The 25,719-nt window shown below is 52.0% G+C and overlaps 1 protein-coding gene across 2 annotated transcripts in view; it reads left to right on the forward strand.

Moving 5' to 3' along the window:
* Positions 1–10,872: 10,872 nt before the first annotated feature.
* Positions 10,873–25,719, forward strand: part of ndor1 (NADPH dependent diflavin oxidoreductase 1) — a 52,981-nt gene continuing 38,134 nt past the window's right edge. Inside the window, exons 1-4 of one of the 2 annotated variants that reach the window (XM_043719829.2) lie at positions 10,873–11,068; positions 12,694–12,828; positions 18,093–18,170; positions 22,613–22,710. In XM_043719829.2, the coding sequence (XP_043575764.2) occupies positions 12,694–12,828; positions 18,093–18,170; positions 22,613–22,710 (311 nt within the window). In that variant the 5' untranslated portion in view covers positions 10,873–11,068. The remainder of the gene's footprint in view (positions 11,069–12,693; positions 12,829–18,092; positions 18,171–22,612; positions 22,711–25,719) is intronic. The other variant, XM_043719828.2, reaches the window with a different exon arrangement.

The raw sequence follows: 25,719 nt of genomic DNA on the forward strand, positions 1-25,719 counted from the left end.
GAGGGGGGGAAGGGGGGAGGGGAGAGAGGGGAGAGAGGGGGAGGGGAGAGAGGGGGAGGGAGAGGGGGGTGGAGAGAGGGAGGGGAGAGGGGGGTGGAGAGAGGGAGGGGAGAGGGGGGGTGGAGAGAGGGAGGGGAGAGGGGGTGGAGAGAGGGAGGGGAGGGGGGGGTGGAGAGAGGGAGGGGAGGGGAGAGGGGGGGGAGAGGGGGGGGAGAGGGGAGGGGGAGAGAGGGAGGGAGGGGGAGGGGGAGAGAGGGAGGGGGGGAGAGAGAGAGGGGGGGGAGATAGAGGGGGGAGAGGAGGGAGAGGGGGGAGAGGAGGGGGAGGGGGGAGAGAGGGGGGAGGAGGGGGAGGGGGAGAGAGGGGGGAGAGGAGGGGGAGGGGGGGAGAGGAGGGGGAGGGGGAGAGGGGGAGAGAGGGAGGGGGGGAGAGGGAGGGGGGAGGGGGGAGAGGGAGGGGGGGAGAGAGGGAGGGGGGGAGAGAGGGGGAGAGGGAGGGGGGGAGGGGGGAGAGAGGGAGGGGGGGAGGGGAGAGGGGGGAGAGGGGGAGAGGGAGGTGGAGAGAGGGGGGAGAGGGGGGAGGGGAGAGGGAGGTGGAGAGAGGGAGGGAGGGGGGGTGGAGAGAGGGAGGGGAGGGGGGGTGGAGAGAGGGAGGGGAGGGGGTGGAGAGAGGGAGGGGAGAGGGGGGGGAGAGGGGAGGGGAGAGAGTGAGGGAGGGGGAGAGAGGGAGGGGGGAGAGAGAGAGGGGGGGGAGATAGAGGGGGGAGAGGAGGGGGAGGGGGAGAGGAGGGGGAGGGGGAGAGGAGGGGGAGGGGGAGAGAGGGGGGAGAGGAGGGGGAGGGGGAGAGAGGGGGGAGAGGAGGGGGAGGGGGAGAGAGGGGGGAGAGGAGGGGGAGGGGGAGAGGAGGGGGAGGGGGAGAGAGGGGGGAGAGGAGGGGGAGGGGAGAGGAGGGGGATGGGGAGAGAGGGGGGGAGGGGAGAAAGGGAGGGGGAGAGGGGGGGAGAGGGAGGGGGGGAGAGGGGGGGGAGGGGGGGAGAGAGGGGGGGAGAGGGAGGGGGGGAGGGAGGGGGGGAGAGAGGGGGAGAGGGAGGGGGGGAGGGGGAGAGAGGGAGGGAGAGAGGGGGAGAGAGGGAGGGGGAGAGGGGGAGAGGGAGGGGGGAGAGGGGGGAGAGGGAGGGGGGGAGGGGGGAGAGAGGGAGGAGAGAGGGGGAGAGAGGGAGGGAGAGAGGGGGGGAGGGGAGAGGGGGGAGAGGGGGAGAGGGAGGTGGAGAGAGGGAGGGGAGGGGGGGTGGAGAGAGGGAGGGGAGGGGGGGTGGAGAGAGGGAGGGGAGAGGGGGGTGGGAGAGAGGGAGGGTGGAGAGAGGGGGGTACAGAGGGGGGGAGAGAGAGGGGGGAGAGGGGGGGGAGAGAGGGGGGGGGGGCAGAGGGGAGAGAGGGGGGAGAGAGGAGGGGGGTGGAGGTGGGAGGGGAGAGGGGGGGAGTGGAGAGAGGGTGGGGGGAGGGGAGAGAGAGTGGGGGAGAGGAGAGTGGGGGGGATAGAGGGGGGGGAGGGGAGGAGAGGGGGGAGAGAGGGGTGGGGGGGAGAGGGGGGGAAGGGGAGAGAGGGGGGGTGGGGGGGAGAGAGGGGTAGGGGGGAGAGAGGGGAGGGGTGGGGGGTAGAGAGGGGAGGGGGGGGGGATAAGGGGGGAGAGAGGGGGAGGGGGGGGAGAGGGAGAGGAGGGGATAGAGGGGAGGAGGGGAGATGGGGGGGAGGAGGGGAGAGAGTGGGGGGGAGGAGGGGAGGGGGGGAGAGTGGGGAGCGAGGAGGGAGGGGAGAGAGGGGAGAGGAAAGAGGGGGGGAGAGGGGGGGGAGAGGAGAGGGGGGAGAGAGGGGGGGAGAGGAGGGAGAGAGGGAGGGGGGGGGAGGGGGGAGAGAGGGTGGGGGGGAAGGTGGGAGAGGGGGGTGGAGGGTGAGGGGGGGGTGGAGGGTGGAAGGTGGGAGAGGGGGGTGGAGGGGGAGAGGGGTGGTGGGGGGGAGGGGGGTGAGAGGGGGGGAGGGGGAGAGAGAGCGGAGGGGTGGGGGTGGGGGGAGGGGGGAGAGAGGGAGAGGGAGTTGGGAGAGGGAGGTGGGGGGGGTGGAGGGGGGAGAGGGAGGTGGGGGGGTGGAGGGGAGAGGGAGGTGGGGGGGTGGAGGGGGAGAGTGAGGTTGCGGGGGAGAGGGGAGACGGAGGTGGGGGGGAGGGGAGGGGGAAGAGGGAGGGGGGAGGGAGGGGGAAGAGGGAGGGGGGGGAGGGGGAAGAGGGAGGGGGGGAGGGGGAAGAGGGAGGGGGAGGGGGAGAGGGAAGGGGGAGGGAAGGGGGAGGGGGGGGAGGGGAAGAGGGAGGGGTGAAGAGGGAGGGGGAGGGGGAAGGGGGGAGGGAAGGGGGAAGGGGGGGGAGGGAAGGGGGAAGGGGGGGAGGGAAGGGGGAAGGTGGAAGGGGGGAGGGGGGAGGGGGAAGGGGGGGAGGGAAGGGGGAAGGTGGAAGGGGGGAGGGGAAGAGGGAGGGGGAGGGGGAGGGGGGAGGGGGAAGAGGGAGGCGGGGAGGGGAGGGGGGAGGGGGAAGTGTGAGGGGGAGGGGGGAAGGGGGAAGAGGGAGGGGGGAGGGGAAGAGGGAGAGGGGGGAAGGGGGAAGAGGGAGGGGGGAGAGGGAGGGGGAAGAGGGAGAGGGGGGAGGGGGAAGAGGGAGAGGGGGGAAGGGGGAAGAGGGAGGGGGGGAGAGGGAGGGGGAAGAGGGAGAGGGGGGAGGGGGAAGAGGGAGAGGGGGGAAAGGGAGGGGGGGAGGGGGGAAAGGGAGGGGGGGGAGGGAGCGAGGGGAGAGGGAGGAGGGGGAGGGGGGGACGGTGGGGAGGGGGGAGAGAGGAGGGAGGAGGGGGAGGTGGGGAGAGGGAGGGGGAGCGGGGGGGAGGGGTGAGAGGGAGGGGGGAGGGGGAAGAGGGAGGGGGAGAGGGGGAAGAGGGAGGGGGAGAGGGGGAAGAGGGGGGGGGGAGAGGGGGAAGAGGGAGGGGGAGAGGGGAAGAGGGAGGGGGAGATGGGGAAGTGGGAGGGTGAAGAGGGAGGGGGAGGGGAAGAGGAGGGGGAGGGAGGGAGGGGGAAGATGGGGGAGGGGGGAGGGGGGATGATGGGGGAGGGGGGAGAGGGAGGGGGGAGGGGGGAAGAGGGAGGGGGGAGGGGGGAGGGGGGAGAGGGAGGGAGGGGGGGAGAGGGAGGAGGGGGAGGGGGGGAGAGAGGAGGGGGAGGGGGAGAGGGAGGAGGGGGAGGGGGGAGGGGGGGAGGGGGGGGGGGGAGGGGGAGAGGGAGGAGGGGGGAGGGGGGAGGGGGAAGAGGGAGGGAGGGAGGAGGGGGAGGGGGGTAGAGGGAGGGGGGACGGTTGGGAGGGGGGAGAGGGAGGGGGGAGCGGGGGGGAGGGGTGAGAGGGAGGGTGGAGAGGGAGGGGGGTTGAGAGGGGGGGAGGGACAGGGGGAGTGTGGAGGGGCGAGGGGGTAGGGGGAGTGAGGGGAGAGGGAGGGGGGGAAGGGGGAGAGGGAGGGGGAGCGAGGGGGGAGCGTGAGGGGGAGGGGGGAGAGGGGGCGAGGGAGGGGGGGAGAAGGAGGGGGGGCGAGGGAGGGGGAGAGGGGGAGAGGGAGGGGGAGAGAGAGGGGGGGAGGGGGAGAGGGAGGGGGGGAGGGGGGGGAGGGAGCGGGGTGAGGGGAGGAGGAGGGGAGGAGGGGGGCAAGGGGGGGGAGGGGGAGAGGAGGGGGACGAGGGGGGTGGGGGAGGGGGAGAGGGAGGGGGGGCGAGGGAGGGGGCGAGGGGGGGGAGCGGGAGAGGGAGGGGGGAGGGGGAGAGGGAGGGGGGAGGGGGAGAGGAGGGGGGAGGGGGAGAGGGAGAGGGAGGGGGGGGCGAGGGGGGGGGGAGGAGGAGGGGGAGGGGGCCAAGGGGGGGAGGGGGAGAGGAGGGACGAGGGGGGTGGGGGAGGGGAGCGAGGAGCGGGAGGGGAGCGAAGGGGGAGGGGGAGAGGAAGGGGAAGGGGGAAAGGAAGGGGGGGGAGAGGAGGGGGAGTGGGGAGAGGGGGTGGTGGGGGGAGAGGAAGGGTAGGGAGGAGAGGAGGGGGAGGGGAGTGGGGGCGAGGGAGGGGGAGGGGAGAGGGAGGGAGCGCGAGGGGGGGAGGGAGCGGGGTGAGGGGAGGAGGAGGGGAGGAGGGGGGGGCAAGGGGGGGGAGGGGGAGAGGAGGGACGAGGGGGGTGGGGGAGGGGGAGAGGGAGGGGGGGCGGGGAGGGGAGAGGGAGGGGGGGGCGAGGGAGGGGGACGAGGGGGGGGAGCGGGAGAGGGAGGGGGGCGAGGGGGGGAGGGGGAGGAAGAGGGGAGGAGGGGGGCAAGGGGGGGAGGGGGAGAGGAGGGCACGAGGGGGGTGGGGGAGGGGGAGGGGGAGCGAGGGGGGGAGGAGGGTGGAGGAGGAGGGGGGAGAGAGGGGGAGAGGGGGAGGGGAGGGGGGAAGGGGGGAGGGGGAAGGAAGGGGAAGGGGGAAAGGAAGGGAGGGGGGCAGAGGAGGGGGAGGGGTGGAGGGGGGAGAGGAGGGGGAGTGGGGGAGAGGAGGGGGAGGGGTGGAGGGGGGAGAGGAGGGGGGAGAGGAGGGGGAGGGGAGGGGGGGAGGAGGAGGAGAGGAGGGGGGGAGGGGGAGAGGAGGTGGAGGGGGGAGGGGGAGGGGGAGAAGAGGAGGAGGGGGGAGGGGGGGAGAGGAGGGGGAGGGGGGGAGTGGGAGGGGGGAGAGGAGGGGGAGGGGGGAGTGGGAGGAGGGGGGAATGGGAGGAGGAGGTGGGGAGGGGGAGGGACGGGGGGTAGAGGGGGAGGGAGGGGGGAGAGGGAGAGGGGGGGGAGAGAGGGAGGGAGGGCGGCTAGGGGGAGGGGGGAGGAGAGGGGGGGTGAGAGGGGGGGTGAGGCGGGAGGGGGGAGGAGAGAGGGAGGGAGGTGGGAGGGAGGGGAGAGAGGGAGGGAGGGGTGTGGGGAGGCGGGAGAGAGGGAGGGAGGGGGGTGGGGAGGGGGGAGAGGGAGGGAGGGGTGGGAGGGGGGAGGAGAGAGGGAGGGAGGGGTGGGAGGGGGGAGGAGAGAGGGAGGGAGGGGTGGGAGGGGGGAGGAGAGAGGGAGGGAGGTGGGTGAGGCGGGAGAGAGGGAGCGAGGAGGGTGGGGAGGCGGGAGGGAGGGAGGGGGGTGGGGAGGCGGGAGGGGGGCGAGGGAGGGAGGGGAGGGGGGAGAGGGAGGGGAGGGGGGAGAGGGAGGGGAGGGGGAGAGGGAGGGAAGGGAGGGGGGAGAGGCAGAGAGGGGAGGGGGAGAGGGAGGGAGGGGGAGGGGGGAGAGGGAGGGAGGGGGGAGAGGGGAAGGGGGAGAGGAGAGGAAGGGTGTGAGGGGGGAGAGGAGAAGGGGAGAGGAGAAGGGGGAGGGGAGGGGAGAGGAGAAGGGGGAGGAGAGGGGTTGAGGGGAGAGGAGGAGGGGGTGAGGGGAGAGGGGGAGGGGGAGAGGGGAGGGGAGAGGAGACGGGGGAGGCGAGGGGAGAGGAGAAGGGATGGGAAGGGGAGGGGAGGGGGGAGGGAAGGAGAGGGGAGGGGAGAGTGAGGTGGAGGGGACAGGGAGGGGAGGGAAGGGGAGAGGTGGGAGGGGAGGGGGAGGGGGAGGAGAGGGGGGAGGGGAGAGGGAGGGCGGGAAGGGGGGAGGGGGGAGGGAGAGCAGGAAATTGGGGGGGGAGGGGAGAGGGTGGGCGGGAAGGGGGGAGAGGGAGGGGAGAGGGGGAGAGGGAGGGTGGGGAGGGGGGAGGGAGAGCGGGAAGGGGGGGAGGGGAGAGGGAGGGCGGGGAGGGGGGAGGGAGAGCAGGAAATTGGGGGGGGAGGGGAGAGGGTGGGCGGGAAGGGGAGAGGGGAGGGGGAGGTGGGGAGGGGAGGGGAGAGGGGGGCGGAAAGGGGGGGAGGGAGGGCGGGAAAGGGGGAGAGGGAGGGGGAGAGGGGGAGAGGGAGGGTGGGGAGGGGGAGGGAGAGCGGGAAGGGGGGGAGGGGAGGGTGGGGAGAGGGGGGTTGAGAGAGGGGGGCGGGAAGGGGAGGAGAGGGGAGAGGGGGGACAGGGGGTGGGAGGGGACGGGGAGGGGGGAGAGGGTGGGAGGGAGAAGAGGGGGAGGGGAGAGGACTGGAAAGGGGGGAGGGGGAAGGGGAGCGGGTGTGAGAGGGGGAAGGGAAGCGGGTGTGAGAGGGGGAAGGGGAGCGGGTGTGAGAGGGGGGAGGAGAGAGGTTGGGAGGGGGAAGAGGGGGCAGGGGAGAGGGTGGAAGGGGGATGAGGTGGGAAGAGGGGAGAGGGGGTGGGGAGAAGGTAGGAGGGGGAAGACGGGATGGGGATTGGGTGGGAGGGGAGAGGGTGGGTGAGAAGAGGTGGGGGGGAGGGGAGAGGTTGGGGGAAGAGGTGGGAGGGGAGGGGGAAGGGAGAGGGTGGGGGAAGGGGAGGGGGAGGGGAGAAGAGGGGAGGGGGAGGGGATGGGGAAGAGGTGGGGGGAGGGGAGGGAGGGAGTGGGTATGAGGGAAGTTGGGAGGGGTGAGTAATGAGGGACGGGGTTAGGGGGAATGAGGAATCATCTCCACAAAGTGATAAATTAATAATTCCCCAGGTAGGGGCTATTCTTGGAGCTTGCGAGAAACTTTGTACAAATAAACATTGTAGTATGTGATAGCCCCTACCTGGGGAATGTTTATTTGTACAAAGTTTCTCCCAAGCTCCAAGAATATGACGTTGCATAAGTGGTGACACCTTGCCCCTTACTTTACACTCTCTGGCTGCCTTTGCCTTTCACTAAAGGCCTAGCCTAAACTGTTATTGTTGTTAACTAGTCACTGTCAAATTTCCACACCACCCTCCTCCTCTTTATCCCCCCTGGTGCACCTCCTGCTCCTTTGATATGATTACCATCAAACTGCTGAGCATCAACTATTACCTAATTGTGTAAACGGCTCCCACTCCTTGCCTCCTTTCATTAGCTATATTGTACACCCCTGCTCCAAAACCTACTCCTCAGTTCCCTTTGTTCTTGCAAACTATCATCATCAACATCCCTTTCCTCTCCAAAGTTGTACATGTTGTTTTTCAAATCAGTCCCCATCTTTCCCCAACCCTATGTTTGAACCCCCTCTCGTCATGTATTGACCCGTGCAAAGGCGCCTGATCAGAATCACAAGTGACAGCCTTTGTGACTGTGACCACGATATTCACCCCCATAGCTCCACAACCACTACTGCAGCCTCTGTTCATCATTGGATACAATTACCCACGTGGTCAGTAAATGCTGGCCCAGTCAATGATGCCCATATCTGGTGAATGAATGAATAAATCTGGAAGTTCCTCATCATAGAATCACAATGTTTACAGCTTAGAAAGAGGCTCACCCATGCTGACTCACAGGAACAGCTCATCGATTCTCAGTTCTCTGCCCTGCAATGTTTTCTCTTCAGATCATTCTTCAACTCTGTTTTGAAAATTGTGGTTGACCCTACTCCTGCTGAGCTTGCAAACAGTGCATTCCAAATCCCAGGTACTCAATTGAGCCGACCTCCACCATACTCCAGGCAGTGATTTCCAGATCCTAACTGAATTGACCCTGCCTCCAACATATTCTCAGACAGTGCATTCTGAATCCTAACCACTTGCTGTATTAAAAAGCTGTTCTTTGTGTCAAGATTTTTTTTATTAAACTGATCATCTAGTTCTTTATCTTTCCACAAATGAGAACTGGTCTGTGCAGACCCCACATTATTCTTGTCCAATACCTTTCCTCTGTTCTCCATTTGTTGAAGCAGACTCAATTGGTTTCATTTTTACTAGTCTAACTGCAGAAAGTCTGCAGATTTCTCATCCATTCCTGTTCCGTAACCTCTGATGTGTTCAAATAATCTATCCTTGCACCCCCCCGCCCCCCATCTATTTCTGAATGCCATGGTGCTTCTTGGCAATGTCATCTGAACACAAAGCCAGGTTCCATAAAGTGACAACCTCGCCGCACCTCTCTTGATTGCTCCTCTGCTTCAGTTTCTTTGATTCCTGCTATAAGCACTATGCTTTTGTTAGCCACATTTACTTCCCTGGCCACCATCTCAGACTGCAACCTCAGTGCTACATCTGAACACGGGTGAGCTTCTGGCCACATATCCTCTCCACCACCATTTGATAAAATGTCACAAAAAAGGTTATTTCAAAAATAGAAGGCTCACGGTATCCGGGGTAATGTAGTAGCATGGATTAATAATTGGTTCACACACGACAGAGTCAGAATTAGTTTTTTTTAGATCAAAAAGATCTGTGGGATGAGGTTCCCATGGATCAGTTCTAGAGCCTCCCTTAATTACTACATGTAAACTTGTAGGAGGGGGTAGACCTTAATGTATGCATATTTGCTGATGTTACGAAAACAGGTGAGCAGATAAGGAATCTGCAAGAGACTGAGGTAGGTTGAATGAGTGGGCAGAAACTTGGCGGATGAAGTTTAAGGTAGGAAAATGAGAAGTCATGAACTTTGGTAGGAAGAATCAAGCAGCAGTCTATAAATAGGGAAAGACTCCAAAAGTGTGCATCACAAAGGATTAAGGGTGTTCTTGTGCATGAAACACAAAGGCAGAGGCAGCAAGTAATTAAGCAGGCAAATGAAATTTAGGCCTTTATTGCACAGTGGTTTGGAAACTAAAAATTGGGAAGTCTTGTTACAATGTACAGTATTGGTGAGGCTACATTTGGAGTAATGTGTACAGGGCCCATATTTAAGGAGAAAGTGAGGTCTGCAGATGCTGGAGATCAGAGCTGAAAATATGTTGCTGGAAAAGCGCAGCAGGTCAGGCAGCATCCAGGGAACAGGAGAATCGACGTTTCGGGCATAAGCCCTTCTTCAGGAATGGGGAAAGTTTGTCCAGCAGGCTAAGATAAAAGGTAGGGAGGAGGGACTTGGGGGAGGGGCGTCGGAAATGTGATAGGTGGAAAGAGGTCAAGGTGAGGGTGATAGGTCAGACTGGGGTGGGGGCGGAGAGGTCGGGAAGAAGATTGCAGGTTAGGAAGGCGGTGCTGAATTCGATGGATTAGACTGAGACAAGGTGGGGGGAGGGGAAATGAGGAAACTGGTGAAATTCGAGTTCATCCCTTGTGGTTGGAGGGTTCCTAGGCGGAAGATGAGGCGCTCTTCCTCCAACCATCGTGTTGTTGTGGTGTGGCGATGGAGGAGTCCAAAGACCTGCATGTCCTTGGTGGAGTGGGAGGGGGAGTTGAAGTGTTGAGCCACAGGGTGGTTGGGTTGGTTGGTCCGGGTGTCCCAGAGGTGTTCTCTGAAACGCTCCGCAAGTAGCCGGCCTGTCTCCCCAATATAGAGGAGGCCACATCGGGTGCAGAGGATGCAATAGATGATGTGTGTGGAGGTGCAAGTGACAGGCCGGCTACTTGCGGAGTGTTTCAGAGGACAGGCCGCCTACTTGCGGAACGTTTCACAGAACACCTCTGGGACACCCGGACCAACCAACCCAACCACCCTGTGGCTCAACATTTCAATTCCCCCTCCCACTCCACCAAGGATATGCAGGTCTTTGGACTGCTCCATCACCAGACCACAACAAAACGACGGTTGGAGGAAGAGCGCCTCATCTTCCGGCTAGGAACCCTCCAACCACAAGGGATGAACTCGAATTTCACCAGTTTCCTCATTTCCCCTCCCCCCACCTTGTCTCAGTCAAATCCATCGAATTCAGCACCGCCTTCCTAACCTGCAATCTTCTTCCCGACCTCTCCGCCCCCACCCCAGTCTGACCTATCACCCTCACCTTGACCTCTTTCCACCTATCACATTTCCGACGCCCCTCCCTCAAGTCCCTCCTCCCTACCTTTTATCTTAGCCTGCTGGACAAACTTTCCTCATTCCTGAAGAAGGGCTTATGCCCTAAACGTCGATTCTCCTGTTCCCTGGATGCTGCCTGACCTGCTGCGCTTTTCCAGCAACACATTTTCAGCCCATATTTAAGGGTTTGCTGGTATTGGAGACATTTCAAAAGCATTTCATTAAGCTGACTCCTGGGATGAAAGGCTTGACTTGTTGAGAACAGCTGCACAGGTTATGCCATTATCCATAAGCGTTTAGAAAAATCAGTGGTGGATCTTATATAAATATATAAGATTATGAAGGGGTTTGACAAGGTAGATGTAGAGAAGGTATTTCCATTATTGGATCTCATGCTAAATGGGCACACTTATTTAAAACTTTGAGATATGATGGAATTTCTTCTCTGAGGGTAGTGTATGTCTGGTATTCTCTACCCAGAGAGTTGTGGAAGCTAGGTCACTGAAGGTATTTGGAGAAAATGTGGATAGATTTTTGAAATATCAGAAGAGGAGTTGAGGCCTGGGGCAAATTAGTCATGATCTTGATGAGTGGTGGGGCAAACTTGAGGGGCCGAATGGACCTATTTCTGTTTCTTCTCACAGAGGATGCTTCCATCTTCACAATATCAGTGGCTCCAAACCTGTCTCAGTCTATCTGTCAATGAAACCCCCAATCATGCGTTTGTCACTCGGTTTCTTACCTATATTCGCTTCAATAGACTCCCACCCTGTGCCCTGTGTAACCGTGATGTAAAATTCTTTCTCTATGCCTAAACCTGCATTAAGTTCTGCTCATGGATGGAAATGTGTTGCTGGAGAAGCGCAGCAGGTCAGGCAGCATCTAGGGAACAGGAGAATCGACGTTTCGGGCATTAGCCCTTCTTCAGGAATGCTAATGCCCGAAACGTCGATTCTCCTGTTCCCTAGATGCTGCCTGACCTGCTGCGCTTCTCCAGCAACACATTTCCATCTCTGATCTCCAGCATCTGCAGACCTCATTTTCTCTTTTAAGTTCTGCTCACTCATGTCATGTTTCTTCCAGAGTGGCTGTTTGCATTTCCCGATCTGACCGTGTGTATCTTTTATATTACTGATTCCTCCACCACTAATTATCTATTACTTTTTTTTAGTGTTTCCTGAGATGGGACCTCTTTTAGGTTAGATTCTGAAGTAGACAGTGCAGATCTATGGAAGGTAACTCATTGACTTGTATCATTCTACTGTATATCTGTGTTATGAAGTTGTAGACATGTACTGTACCTTTAAGGGAGTTGAAATGTCTGGCCGACACAGAGTATGCTGAAATATTTTAAAATGTAACATTTGGTTGAAACAAATAGCTGGAGCTGTGTTGCCATGGAACAAAAACAAATCCAATCAGTTTAAATTATGCCCCAGATACCAAAATCAATCAAATTTGGATTTTACTGTTTTGGATGGCATCAAACCAAATGAAATGATCTGATGTTTTTAGGTATAAAATCAGACATTTTGAACACCCTAGTTACAGGGCGAACGGCAAAGAGCAGCCAACAAGCAACAACTGCCAGCAGAATAGCTCTCTGAAAGGTACCTGTCCATAAGAAGTTAGTGCAGCAGAACACCGAAACCGACGTAGAGAAATCTACAGAGAAAGTTCGACATCCAAATATGATAACTGGGTTTGAAATTGATTTTGCCATAAATTTAACAGGGAATTTATCGGACCAGCAATATAGAGTGGTGGTGGGGCATGGGGCATGGGTGGTGTTATAGGGTAGAATTAGGTTTAAGAGAAAGGAGTTATAAATAGTTGTTGTTTAATGTTCTGTTTTGGACTTAATAAATAAAATTGTAAATTTTTTTTCTTTAAATAATGTTATTTGGAATAGCTCTTTGCCACTCGAAATTTAATAGGTTATGGCACCAGGTGAGCTTTTCTGTGTGGCTGGTTTAAATTAGCAGAGGGGTTTACCCCTTGTCATAACAATCTGTCACTAAATAATTTACATAATGCTGCATATTGTTGAGATTTTGATATAGTGCAGTAGGAATCTAACTCATCTTTGTTATGTATTTCTTACAAGCAGGGTTTTTTTTTGTTCACCAAGCTGTTTTTCAGGAACACTTTAGGAATGCTAAATAAGGGGCAGTGGTACTATTTACAAAAGTATATCTGATGGCACCTCAGGAATATGCATGTTTCATGTTTTTCTTTTCCCAGTCTATATGGCCTCCTCTATATTGGGGAGACAGGCCGCCTACTTGCGGAGTGATTCAGAGAGCACCTCTGGGCCACCCGGACGAACCAACCCAATCACCCTGTAGCACAGCATTTCAACTCCCCCTCCCACTCCACCGAGGATATGCAGGTCATTGGACTCATCCACCGCCAAACCACAACAACGCGACGGTCGGAGGAGGAGCGTCTTATCTTCCGACTGGGAACCCTCCAACCACAGGGGATGAACTTGGACTTCACCAGTTTCTTCATTCCCCCTCCCCCCAACTTGTCTCAGCCGAATCCCTCCAGCCCGGCACCGCCTTCCTGACCTGCAGTCTTCTTCTTGACCTCTCCGCCTCCACCCTGCTCCGACCTATCACCCTCACCTTGACCTCTTTCCACCTATCACATTTCCAACGCCCCTCCTCCAAGTCCCTCCTCCCTACCTTTTATCTTCTCCTGCTGAACACTCTCTGCTCATTCCTGAGGAAGGGCATGTGCCCGAAACGTCGAATCTCCTTTTCCCTAGATGCTGTCTGACCTGCTGTGCTGTTCCAGCAATAAAGTTTCAGCTTTTCCCAGTCTAACCTACCATACTTTAAATATTTCATTGCAGATGGTTGATCGGAAGCTGCTGGTGTTGTTTGGTAGTCAGACTGGCACAGCACAGGATGTGGCTGAGCGGATCGGGAGGGAAGGAGTACGGCGACACTTCAAATGCAGAGTGATGCCGTTGGATAGTTACACAATTGTGAGTATTGGCGGTTATGGAGCTAGATCAGGTCAACATTCTCCCCATACACTGTCTCTTCCAAAATGCTACTGTACTGCAGGCACTGCCAGTACCTGAGAGATGCTTTCAAGGAGAAGTGTAGCTCATGTTGCACAAAGATGCTTTCAAGGTTACTTGTCCAGTTTTTAGGATGGCCTGTAGGTTGAAATAAAGAGAGAAGAACTGTCGCATCATTGGTGCATTTTTAAAAATTTAACCTATTTTTCTAATCAACATGTTCAGGGATGTTATTACACGCCCCTGGAACAGGTGGGACTTGAACCTGGGCTACCTGGTCCAAGGATAGGGACACTACCACTGCACCACAAGACGGATCCTACATGGTTCATTTAATGACCTCAGGACATTCCTAGATACTTTACAGCCAGTTGAGTCCTTGTCACGTGTGGCCAGTTTTATAATGGAGGAAACACAGCAGTTGCTCTGTGCACAAATACCGCTAAAATAATAGACTTAAAAGATAGTTGCTGGATTCTGGTGTGTGCAAATGGGTATAGGAAGAGTGCTATGTGGGAGGGTTTCAACTAGTTCGGTGGGTAGACGGTCACAGTAAAACCTACTGCCAACTGAAAAGGGCTCAGGAATAGTTACACAAGTGTACACTTGGCATGCATTGGATTTGTGCCTTGAAATGTTTTTAAATTGGCTTTAGCTATAATGATAATACATAATAGACTTCACACCCCTGATTTCGGAGAAGCTTCAACTGAGCAGCGAGTATGTATCGTCTTCATTTACTGAATTGTCAGAAGCTGGTTTTACAGAGAAACAGTTAACAAGGACTATTAGGCTTGATACAGGAACAGGCAATGGATTAGACTCAAAACTGGTTAACTTGAACTTTACTGTTCTTTATTTGTACGTCAGACCAACATATTAGTTTTAATGTAGCCAGCTGATACTCTGACACTGACAAAGATTTTTGTATCTGCCCACATGCAGGTAATACTCTTTGTATTGCGACACAAGTAAATGCTGATGTAATATTAGATAGGGAAATTAAGATGCAAGGAGAATACTGAAGAGTTGTAAATGTTACATCCTTTCATCACAAAGCGTAAAGATAAGTACACCAGTTGAGGCCAGTGGTAGGGAAACTTTTAGAAATGATAATCTTGGACAAAATTAACAATGAATTGGGCAAATCTAGGTAAATTAAGGAAAGTCAGTGCAGAATTGTTAAGGGTAAATTATGTTTGACTGACTTAATTGTGTTGTTTTCTTTAGGTAACACAGAAGACATTTGATAATGTGGTGTGGAACAAATTTGTGAGCAAAGTTAGAGTTCACAGAAGAAAAGGCTTAGTAGCAATGGGGATACAAAATTGGCTGAAACACAGGATAGGAAACAGTTAAGTGGTAAATGGTTGTCTTATAGATTGGAGCAAGGATAGATTTTTGCGAGGAAACAATGTTAGGACTCCAATTCTCCCTGGTATAAATTAGTGATCTAAACCTTGGTCTACTTTTTGGATGGCACAACATTTGGGAACTATGGTGAACTCTGAGGAAGATAGTTTTAAACTTCAGAAAGCGTAGACAGTTTGGAGAAATAGCAGATTAAATTTAGTTCAGCGAAATGTGAAGTGATTCATTTTGGTAGAATGAGTAGAGATAATGTAAGTTAAAGGTTACAATTCTAAAAAATTCAGATGGATCTGAGGTAAGTCTTTGAAGGTTGAAACTTTATTGCTGGAACAGCACAGCAGGTCAGGCAGCATCCAGGGAACAGGAGATTCGACGTTTCGGGCACAGGCCCTTCTTCATTCCTGAAGAAGGGCCTGTGCCCGAAACGTCGAATCTCCTGTTCCCTGGATGCTGCCTGACCTGCTGTGTTGTTCCAGCAATAAAGTTTCAACTTTGATCTCCAGCATCTGCAGACCTCACTTTCTCGTCAAAGTCTTTGAAGGTAGCAAGACAGGTAGACAGGATGACTTTCTGAAGTAATTACTTCAGGAATAGGAGAGATCAGATCTGGGGAGGGAGGGGAGGGGGGTGGCAATAGAATCTGGGATTGTTTTCGAGATTGAGTTTGTAAATATATGGAGGATGATCAATAAGATTGAGAGCAAGCGCAGGTTGTCATGTAGGATTTTAATGCAGTGGTAATAGAGAACTGGCTCAAAGGGGAAGATTGGGAAATTAATATTTCTGAGTAAAAAGTATTCAAAAAGAGAATAAAGAAATATCAACAAAAATATACTAACACTGAAGAGACTCAGTGAAGTTGAGGGGTCGTTGACAGAGGCTATCGGGCAACTAAATATTTTTTTCCCAAGGTTTCTTGAGACTTTCTGCAGGACAACCTTTTTTTTCAGCCTCCTTTTTCAGCCTCATTAACTCCTTTATTACAGGAAGCAGTCACATGATAACATTACTTTCTGTACCTATCTGGACACATGAAGGATTTGGGATCACACAGAAGCCAGATTTAGAAAAAAATCATAAATATTCTCAAAGAAAATCAACCGCCCTTTAAGCGTAATGGTACAACATTCAAGGAAACAAAAGGGTAACTAGGGAGAAAATAGGGCCACTCAAAGATCAGCCTTTGTGTGGAACCGCAGAAATGGGGGAGATACTAAATGAATATTTTGCACCAGTATTTACTGTGGAAAAGGATATGGAATATATAGACTGTGGGGAAATAGATTGCAAAAATGTCCAAATTACAGAAGAGGAAGTGCTAGATATCTTGAAATGCATAAAAGTGGATAAATCCCCAGGACCTGATCAGGTGTACCCTAGAACTCTGTGGGAAGCTAGAAATGTGATTGCTGGGCTTATTGCTGAGATATTTGCATCATCGATAATCACAGGTGAGGTGCCGGAAGACTGGAGGTTGGCTAATGTGGTGCCACTGTTTAAGAAGGGTGGTAAGGACGAGCCAGGGAATTATAGACCAGTGAGCCTGACCTCGGAGGAGGGAATCCTGAGGGACAGGATGTACATGTATTTGGAAAGGCAAGGACTGATTAGAGATAGTCAACATGGCTTTGTGCGTGGGAAATCATGTCTCACAAACTTGATTGACTTTTTTGAGGAAGTAACAAAGAGGATTGATGCAGGCAGAGCAGTAGATGTGATCTATATGGACTTCAGTAAGCTGTTCGACAAGGTTCCCCATGGGAGACTGGTTAGCAAGGTTAGATCTCACGGAATACAGGGAGAACTAGACATTTGGATACAGAACTGGCTCAAAGGTAAAAGACAGAGGGTGGTGGTGGAGGATTGTTTTTCAGACTGGAGTATGACCAGTGGAATGCCACAAGGATCGGTGCTGGGCCCTCTACTTTTTCTCAATTACATAAATGATTTGGATGTGAGCATAAGAGGTACAGTTAGTAAGTTTGCAGAAGACACCAAAATTGGAGTTGTAGTGGACAGCGAAGAAGGTTACCTCAGATTAGAACAGGATCTGTACCAGATGGGCCAATGGGCTGAGAAGTGGCAGATGGAGTTTAATTCAGATAAATGCGAGGTGCTGCATTTTGGGAAGGCAAATCTTAGCAGGACGTATACACTTAATGGTAAGGTCTTAGGGAGTGTTGCTGAACAAAGAGACCTTGGAGTGCAGGCTCATAGCTCCTTAAAAGTGGAGTCGCAGGTAGATAGGATAGTGAAGAAGGCATTTGGTATGCTTTGTTTTATTGGTCAGATTATTGAGTACAGGAATTGGGAGGTCATGTTGCAGCTGTACAGGACATTGGTTAGGCCACTGTTGGAATATTGCATGCAATTCTGGTCTCCTTCCTATCAGAAAGATGTTGTGAAACTTGAAAGGGTTCAGAAAAGATTTACAAGGATGTTGCCAGGGTTGGAGGATTTGGGCTATAGGGAGAGGCTGAACAGGCTGGGGCTGTTTTCCCTGGAGCGTCGGAGGCTGAGGGGTGACCTTATAGAGATTTACAAAATTATGAGGGGCATGATAGGGTAAATAGGCAAAGTCTTTTTCCTGGGGTGGGGGAGTCCAGAACTAGAGGGCATAGGTTTAGGGCGAGAGGGGAAAGATATAAAAGAGACCTAAGGGCCAACTTTTCATGCAGAGGGTGGTACGTGTATGGAATGAGCTGCCAGAGGAAGTGGTGGAGGCTGGTACAATGACAACATTTAAAAGGCATTTGTATGGGTATATGAATAGGAAGGGTTTGAAGGGATATGGGCCGGGTGCTGGCAGGTGGGCCTAGATTGGGTTGGGATATCTGGTCGGCATGGACGGGTTGGACCGAAGGGTCTGTTTCCATGCTGTACATTTCTAATGCTTTCATGGAGTCATAATGTCCTAGAGACCACAGAGATAGCCTCCAGGTTGATGGTTGATAGCCTCAAGGTTCACATTCATTCGTACCTTCCTGCTTTCCAGTCAGCTGGGTATTTATTTTTTGATCGGTTTAAAGTGTTCTGTCTTTAATGCAGCTTCCCCCCTCTCCCACCCATCCCTTACAGCCTCCCTGTTACTCCCACCCATTCTGTCTCCAACTTCACCAACCCCCAACCATTTCCTGCAGCTTCCCCTCTCTCCCATTGCTCCCTGCAGATTCTCTTCTCTCTTCTTGAACCCCTGCAAACTTTCTTCTCTCCCTCTCCACCCCCCTCCTCCCCCCTCCTCCCCCCCCTCCCCCCCACCTCCCCCCCTCCTCCCCCCCCTCCCCCCCACTCTTTCTCACTCTCTCTCCCCCCCACTCTTTCTCACGCTCTCTCCCCCCCACTCTTTCTCACTCTCTCCCTTTTCCTCCCACCCCAGTTTCCCCTCCCACCCATGCCCTTGGTAGCCTCCCTCTCCTGGACTCCATTTGTTTAGAATTAAGAAACAAAAGTGACGCTGTTACTCTGGTGGATGTATATGATAGGCCAACAAATAGTGGGATGTAAGTAGAGAAGCAGACTTGGAATATTGGAGAAAGATGGAAGAACTACAGAGTGACGATAGTGGAGGTTATCCTAAAAAAAAAGGAGGATACGAACAATGATTGCTGTGAAATCATGGAGATGTCCAGTACGAAAAAAGACCCTTGGGTCCCACCGTCCATTCGGCCTTATCCCTCTTGACCCTTCCAATTCCCATCCAGATACCTTTTAAATATTGTAATTATACCAGCTTCCACCAAAAATGGGGAAGCTCCTCGTTCAGAACGACATTGTTTATGTACCACATTGTCTGTGCTCTTGAACTTTGTTGTTGCTGTGATGTTCATTCTGTTCTGTTTTTCCTTCCTGCTTAGGCTGACCTGATCCAGGAGCCCTTGGTGGTGTTTGTGTGCTCCACCACAGGTCAGGGTGAACCTCCAGACAATATGAAGGTACAGAAACAATAGCTGATGGGATAAAGCCTCTGAACTTTTAGCACCGAATTTGAGTAGAACATGATAAAGGCTGCATTTACGTAGTTGTAAATCATTTGGAGAAATAGATGCATAAGCTAGTAATAAGGGAAATGGGTTCAGATTGGAATTTAAATTCAATGAATTAATCTGGATTATAAAGCTAGTCCCATGGTGACCATGAAACAGTCATCAGTTGTGCAAACTCATCTGGGCCGCTAACGTCTTTAAGGAAAGAAAATCTGCTGTACTTCTGGTCTGATGTAGCCTATTAGTGAGTTTTGAGAAGATTTGTAGCTCAGGTTGAGGTTCTGGGTGTAGGTTTGCTCGCTGAGCTGGAAGGTCCATTTTCAGACATTACGTCACCCTACTAGGTACCATCTTCAGTGGGCTGCAGGTGAAGCACTGTACATGATTCCTGCTTTCTATTTATATGTTTGGGTTTCTTTGGATTGGTGATGTCATTTCCTGTGATGATGTCATTTCCTCCTCTTTTTATCTGAGTGTGGTAAATGGGGTCTAACTCAATGTGTTTGTTGATAGACTTCTGGTTGGAATGTCATGCCTCTAGGAATTCTTGTGCATGTCTCTGTTTGGCTTGTCCTAGGATGGATATGTTGTCCCAGTCGAAGTGGTGTCCTTCCTTATCTGTGTGTAAGGATACTAGTGAAAGAGGGTCATGTCTTTTTGTGGCTAGTTGATGTTCATGTATCCTGGTGGCTAGTTTTCTACCTGTTTGTCCAATGTAGGGTTTGTTACAGTTCTTGCATGATATTTCTGTATAAGGTCTTTCAAGTTCATTATCTGCTGTTTCAGTGTATTCTACCATCCCCTGAGAAAAAGAATGGGAAATAACATCACCACAGGAAATAACATCACCAACCCAAAGAAACCCAAACATATAAATAGAAAGCAGGAATCATGTACAGTGCTTCACCTGGAGCCCACTGAAGATGTTACCTAGTAGAGTGATGAAACAAAATGTCTGGAAATGAACCTTCCAGATCAGCGAGCAAATCTACATCCAGATATAGCCTATTATATGACTCCAGAGCCACAATGACTTAGTTGACTCTCAACTACCCTCCAAAATACCACTGGCAAGCCACTCATTCCAAGGCAACAAATGCTCACTTTTCCAGTAATGCTCAAATCCCATGAAAGAACAAAGAAACATTTCACGTGGTGGAATATGTGCAGTTTTGTAAAGAATTTGATTTCCCTCCACCCATACAGTCTGGGATCAGGATAAGACTCCTGATACCACCTGGGAGGTGAATACACCTCCTCCTGAATATAATACATATACAGTCTGAGATTAGGATATCCCTGAGTCATGTCACTCTGAAAGAATTATAACCCAGTAGAGGTGGGTAATGGAAACACTGGGCTTGATATTCCTTGCCATATGAACACAGTAACTCAGTGAATGGGAAACCAGATCATCCCAACTCCCAAAGGCAAGTACATTTATAACACTGCCTGTGTGTACAAGGGGAGCAGGAATTCTTCACAGTCAGCTCCTCAACCAAATCTTCCAACCTTCCTTTTTTTATATTCATTCATGGGGTATGGGTGTTGTTTTCTATTTATTGCCCAGTGGGCAGTTGAGAATCAACCACATTGGTGTCACATGCAGGCCAGACCAGGTAAAGATGGCAGATTTCCTTTCCTAAAGTGCACTTGTGAAGCACAACAGTCAATAGTGATCATGTGGTCATCATGAAGTGAGCTTCCTTTTGCAGATTTTTTTTATTGATGGTGGGATTTGAGTCCATGTCACCTCTTCCTATTGCAGAATATGGCCTTGCACACACTCCTGCCTGTCCAATGCAGCCTCCTCCCCCACTATCCAGAAATTCATAAAATGATTGCAGCACAGAAGAAGGACATTGAGCCTTCTCTCTGCTGGAGCAATTGACCTAATGCCACTGCCTCACATTTTCCTGCACAATGTTGGTTTTCAAATAGTCATCCAATTCCATTGTCTCAGTCAAACCTGCCTTCACAACACTTTGAGGCACAGCATTCTAAACTATCCTGTGAGAAAGGGAGGACTGCAGATGCTGGAGAATCAAGAGTCAGAAAGTGTGGCACTGGAAAAGCACAGCAGTTCAGGCAGCGTCTGAGGAGCAGGAGTTCCTACATCTCGGGCATAATCCTGATGAAGAGCCTGTGCCTGAAACGTCGACTGTCCTGTTTCTCAGATGCTACCTGACCTGCTGTGCTTTTTCAGCACCAGAGGTTTTGATTCTAACTAGCCTACCCACTCACTATGTGAAAAATCTCACTTTGTGTCTGCATTGCTTCCTTTGCCAATTGCTGTAACCTGTTGTTGTCTGGTCTTGAATCTTCCACGAATGGAAACAACTCATCTGTATCTACTCTGTCTAGACTGATTGGAATTTTGAATACCTCTATCTAAATTCCTCAGCTTTCTACTCCAAGGATGTTACTTTCTTCAATCTATCCATGTAACTGGAAATCCTTGTTGCTGGGACTGTTCTTGTGAATGCTTCTTGCATTCCCTGTAATGCCTTCAGACTTAGTAAAGTTTTTAAAATTTGGTTTGTGGGCTGTGGACATCACTGACTAGGTCAACATTTATTATTATCCAAATTGTCCTGGAATAGGTGATGATGAGCTGCCTTCTTGAACCACTGCAGTCTTTGGGGTTTAGGGATACTCACAACAGTGATTTGGAGGGAGTTCCAGGATTGACTCAGCGATAGTGAATGGCTTGTAGGGAACGTACGGATGGTTGTCTTCCATACATCTGTTACCCTTATAATTCAGGTTGGTATGGTTCACACGTTTGCGCAGAACTGTCAAAGCTTTAGGGAAGGCGACAGCCTTGTGGTAATATTTCCAGACTGTTAATCCAGAGACGCAGATAATGTTCTGGGGATCCAGGCTTGAATCCTGCTGTGGCAGCTGGTGGAATTTAAATTCAATATATATTGCAATTACAAGCCTAATGATGATCACAAATCCATTGTTGATTGTTGGAAAAACCCATCTGGTTCACTAATGCCCTTTAAGGGAAGGAAGCTGCCATCTTCACCTGTCTGGCCTACATGTGACTCGAGACTCAGCAATGTGGTTAAATGTTAACTGCCCTTTGGGCAATAAATGCTGGCCTAGCCAGCAATGCCCTCATCCTCTCCATGAATGAAAACAATGGAACTTTGGGTAAGTTACTGCAGTAGATTTTGTTGATGGTGTGCACTGATGTCATTGGAGAGTGTGAATGTTGAAGGTGCATGTGGTGCCCATCAAGCTGGCTCCTTTTTTTTCTGGATAGTGTCGAGCTTCTTGAGCATTGCTGTAACTGCACCCATCCAGACAAGTGGAGAGTGTTCTATCACTCTCCTGATGTGTGCTTTGCAGATAGTGAACAGGCATTTGGGAGACAGGAGATGAGTTACTTATCCCTGAATTCCAGTTTCTGACCTGCTCTTTTGTGGCTGGACCAGTTCAGCTTCAACTGAATAGTAATCCCCAAGGTATTGATGGTGGAGATGGTTAGATATTATCTTGTTGAAGATGGTTATTGCATGGCTCTTATGTGACGTAAATGTTACTTGCTACTAGTGTCCAGAACTGGAGGCAGTATTCCAGTTGAGATTGAGCTATTATGTTTTCTTTTAACAGCCAAGCTCATAATGCTTCTCCTGCTGATCATAGCCTCTGTCTGTCTGTCTGTCTCTCTCTCTCTCTCCATCCTCTACTGCAATCTGTACCTGTCCACGTTTTTATTCCTGGGTGTCGTCCCCAAGGGTTTCCTTACCATAGGCAGCCAGCCTCAGTTTGATCAATTGGTAGGTGAGGTTTATTTAGTGTTTACATTAGTCAGGATTTCTGCATCCCTTGCTGAATTTTTTCAGCTATTTTCTGGCCTCCTGTACTCCCAGCCAGTTTGGGCGGCACGGTGGCTTATTGGTTAGCACTTCTTTGTCACAAGGAACCAGGTTCAATTCCAGCCTCAGGTGAATGTCTGTGTGGAGTTTGCACATCCGCCCTGTGTCTGCATGTATTTCCTTCAGCTGCTCTGCTTTCCTCCCATAGTCCAGAGATGCACAAGTTAGGTGGGTTGGCCCTGTTATTGCTCATAGTGCCCATGGATATGTAGATTAGGTGGATTGGCCATGGGAAATGTAGGGTTACAGGGGTAGTGTAAGGGGATGGGTCTGGGTGGGATGCGGGATTTTATGATTCTGATTCTAGACAGTTTGAAGCTGAATTGACATGTGTTTCCATTATCATACTCCATTGTGCTCCTATTGTTAGACTCTATCACTATCCTCCCCACTACCCTCTTGTTCCCTATTTGTTTTCTAGCCCTTCACCTTACACTTCCCCGTCCTCCCCACTGAGTGATTTAGTTTGGTCCTCTAACTCTCTCTTTCTTTTCCCTGTAGAAATTTTGGCGATTTATCTTTCGAAGGAACCTTCCTGCAAACTCCCTTTCCCTGATGGATGGTGCTGTCCTGGGTCTTGGAGATTCCTCCTATCCAAAGTAAGTTGAGTGAAAATGTTGTGGGCAGTGGGTTTAACCGCTGATCACTTTTATGCGATTGTGAAGCTTAATATCTTTGCCGAGTGCTGTGTCAATGACCATGTGCCTCCAGCGACAGAGAGAGGAAATGCATCAACTATAATACAGTGAGTGCTGAGCCCTTTCTCCCCAAACCCAGGGCGAGGATTATGTTACTTGTGATAGCTGTGTGGGTTCATACAACAAATAACTAAAATGGCTCTATGAGATCTCTATGACTGTATGACCATCCTGGTTTGATCTGCAGCCTGTGGTGCATTAGGTGAAATAGTTGACAGCCAATGGTCCTTCGGAGAAGAGGAAAATTTGTTGTGGTTCCCGCAGTGCCCACTACAGGGAATGCACATGTGGAATTATAGCAGGATGGCATATCTCCTGCAGTCAAATAGCCTGTCAATGCCCACTGTTGAAGTTGCTGCAAGATGCTAGCCACTGTGTGAGCAGCAGTATATTAACACCTTCAGAAGCAGAGAGAAAGTGAGAGAGTTCAGAAATGGAACATCCCATTTGCAAAGTGACACTTTTCTCACTTGTTACATTTAAGGATAATCAGAATAGGCTGGGATGAACTTTGTTGACATACTTTGTCTCATAGTCTGCATCATTCCAGCTTTTCAAGTCCCATCAGCACAAGACAGAGAGAGGTTCTGGCATAGCATCTAATTCAAAAGATGGTATCTCTGGCAATGTAATTAGGAGTATTAACTCCTAGGATAGCCTGCTATGAAAATGTAACCCATGTCCATAACATTATCTGTTTGTACAGTCTGGGATCTGAGATTATTTCAGAGTCCGCACAGTATGGAAGCAGGCCATTCGGCCCACAAGTCCAAACCGACCCTTCAAAGAACAGCCCATCTGGACCCACCCCCAAACCCTATCCACGTAACCCTACATTTCATATGGCTAATCCACCTAGCCTGCGCATTCTTGGGCACTATGGCAAATTAGTATAGCCAATCCGCCTAACCTGCACATCTTTGGACTTTGGGAGGAAACCGGAGCACCAGGAGGAAACCCATGCAGACAAGAGGAGAATGCGCAAACTCCACACAGACAGTCGCCAGAAGGTGGAATTGAACCTGGGTCCCTGACACTGTGAGGCAGCAGTGCTAACCACAGAGTCACCATGCTGCATGACCGACAGAGAGTATCTGTGTGTCTCGGGAGAGGAGGAGAGTGGGTAAAACTGTAATAATTTATCCCAAATCCAATGTCATGTCCCTGCTGTGATTTTGATGACAGTGGGTAGCAGGGTCTGTGATACCCCCATTGTAGTGCTGTTGGAGACTTCATTAACATATTTAAATAAGACTTTCATTATATTGATCTGATTTTCCAGGATTCCAGAAACATGGAGTGAAAGGGAAGCAGGAGGCACCAGCTCTAGAAAACAATTGCCTTTTAAAGCACCACCCTTGGGCCAAGGGGAGTAGGAATGCTCCAGTCTCAGTCCATCAAAGAAACCTTCTTTGTTTCTCCTGCCAATTGGATTTCCTCCCTTCTGTCTAGACTGTCAATATGGCTTATCTCTTTCCTTGTCGAATGAAGTCTGTCTTTCTCTGCCTTTCTGTCGTAGAATCCTTCAGCATGGAGACAGGCCCTTCAGCCCAGACTGGTCCATCCCGACCAAAAATCTCCATCCACGCGAACCCCATTTTCTTGCACTTGGCCCATATCCTTCCAAATCTTTCCAACCATGTATTTGCCCAAATACCTTTTAAATGTTGTTAATGTACCTGCCTCAACCACTTCTGCTGGCTGCTGACTCCATATGCTCGTTCCATATGCTGTGTAAAAAAAAAAGTTGCTCCCCAGGTTCCCTTTTATTCTTTTAGGAGAAAGTGAGGACTGCAGATGCTGGAGATCAGAGCTGAAAATGTGTTGCTGGAAAAGCGCAGCAGGTCAGGCAGCATCCAAGGAGCAGGAGAATCGACGTTTTGGGCATGAGCTTTTCCAGCAACACATTTTCATCCCTTTTATTCTTTCCCCTCTAACCTTAAACTGATGCCCTCTAGTCCTTGACTCCCTAACCCTGGGAAAAAGAGGGAGTGCATTCACCCTATCCAGGCCTCTCATGATCTTACACACTTCTATAAGATCCTCCCTCAGTCTCCTAAGCTCTAAAGAAAAACGTCTCAGTTTTTCCAACCTCTCTATAACCAGACCCTGGCAACATTCTTGTAAATTCCTTCTGCACTCTTTCCAGTTTAATAACATCCTTCCTGTAGCAAGGTGACCAAAACTGAACACAATACTCCAAGTGCATCCTCACCAACATCCTGTACAACTGCAACATAACTTCCCAACTTCTACACTCAGGACCCTGACTGATGAAGGCCAGTGTGCCAAAAGCCTTCTTTACTGCCCCTGTCTACCTGTAATGAAGGGCTTATGCCCAAAGCGTTGATTCTCCTGCTCCTCGCTTGCTATCTGACCTGCTGTGCTTTTCCAGAACTACACTCTCGACTCTGAGCTCCAGCATCTGCAGTCCTCACTTTCTCCTACCTGTGATTCCACTTTCAGAGAACCATACACCTGAACTCCAAGGTCCCTCTGTTCCACTACACTACTTAAGGTCCTACCATTCACCATGAAACTCCTATCTTAATTTGACTTTTCAAAATGCAAGACCTCACAGTTATCTATATTAGACTCTCACTTGCCATTTCTCGGCCCACTTCCCCAGCTGATCAAAGCCCTGCTGCAATTTCTGATAACCTTCCTCACTGTCCATGATACCGCCTATTTTTATGTCATCTGCAAACTTACTAATCATACCTAGTTCCAATCATTGATATAGATAACAAATAGCAATGGGCCCAGCACCAACCACTGTGGTACACCACTAGTCACAGGCCTCCAGTCCGACAAACATCCTTCCACTATTACCCTCTGCTTACTACCATCAAGTCAATTGTCTATCCGATTTGCCAGCTCTCATTGGATTCCATCACGATCTCTATGTTT

Source organism: Chiloscyllium plagiosum, unplaced genomic scaffold, assembly GCF_037043375.1.
Source record: "Chiloscyllium plagiosum isolate Xiang-an unplaced genomic scaffold, Cpla_swu_hap1 HiC_scaffold_21, whole genome shotgun sequence".
Lineage (NCBI taxonomy): Eukaryota > Metazoa > Chordata > Chondrichthyes > Orectolobiformes > Hemiscylliidae > Chiloscyllium > Chiloscyllium plagiosum.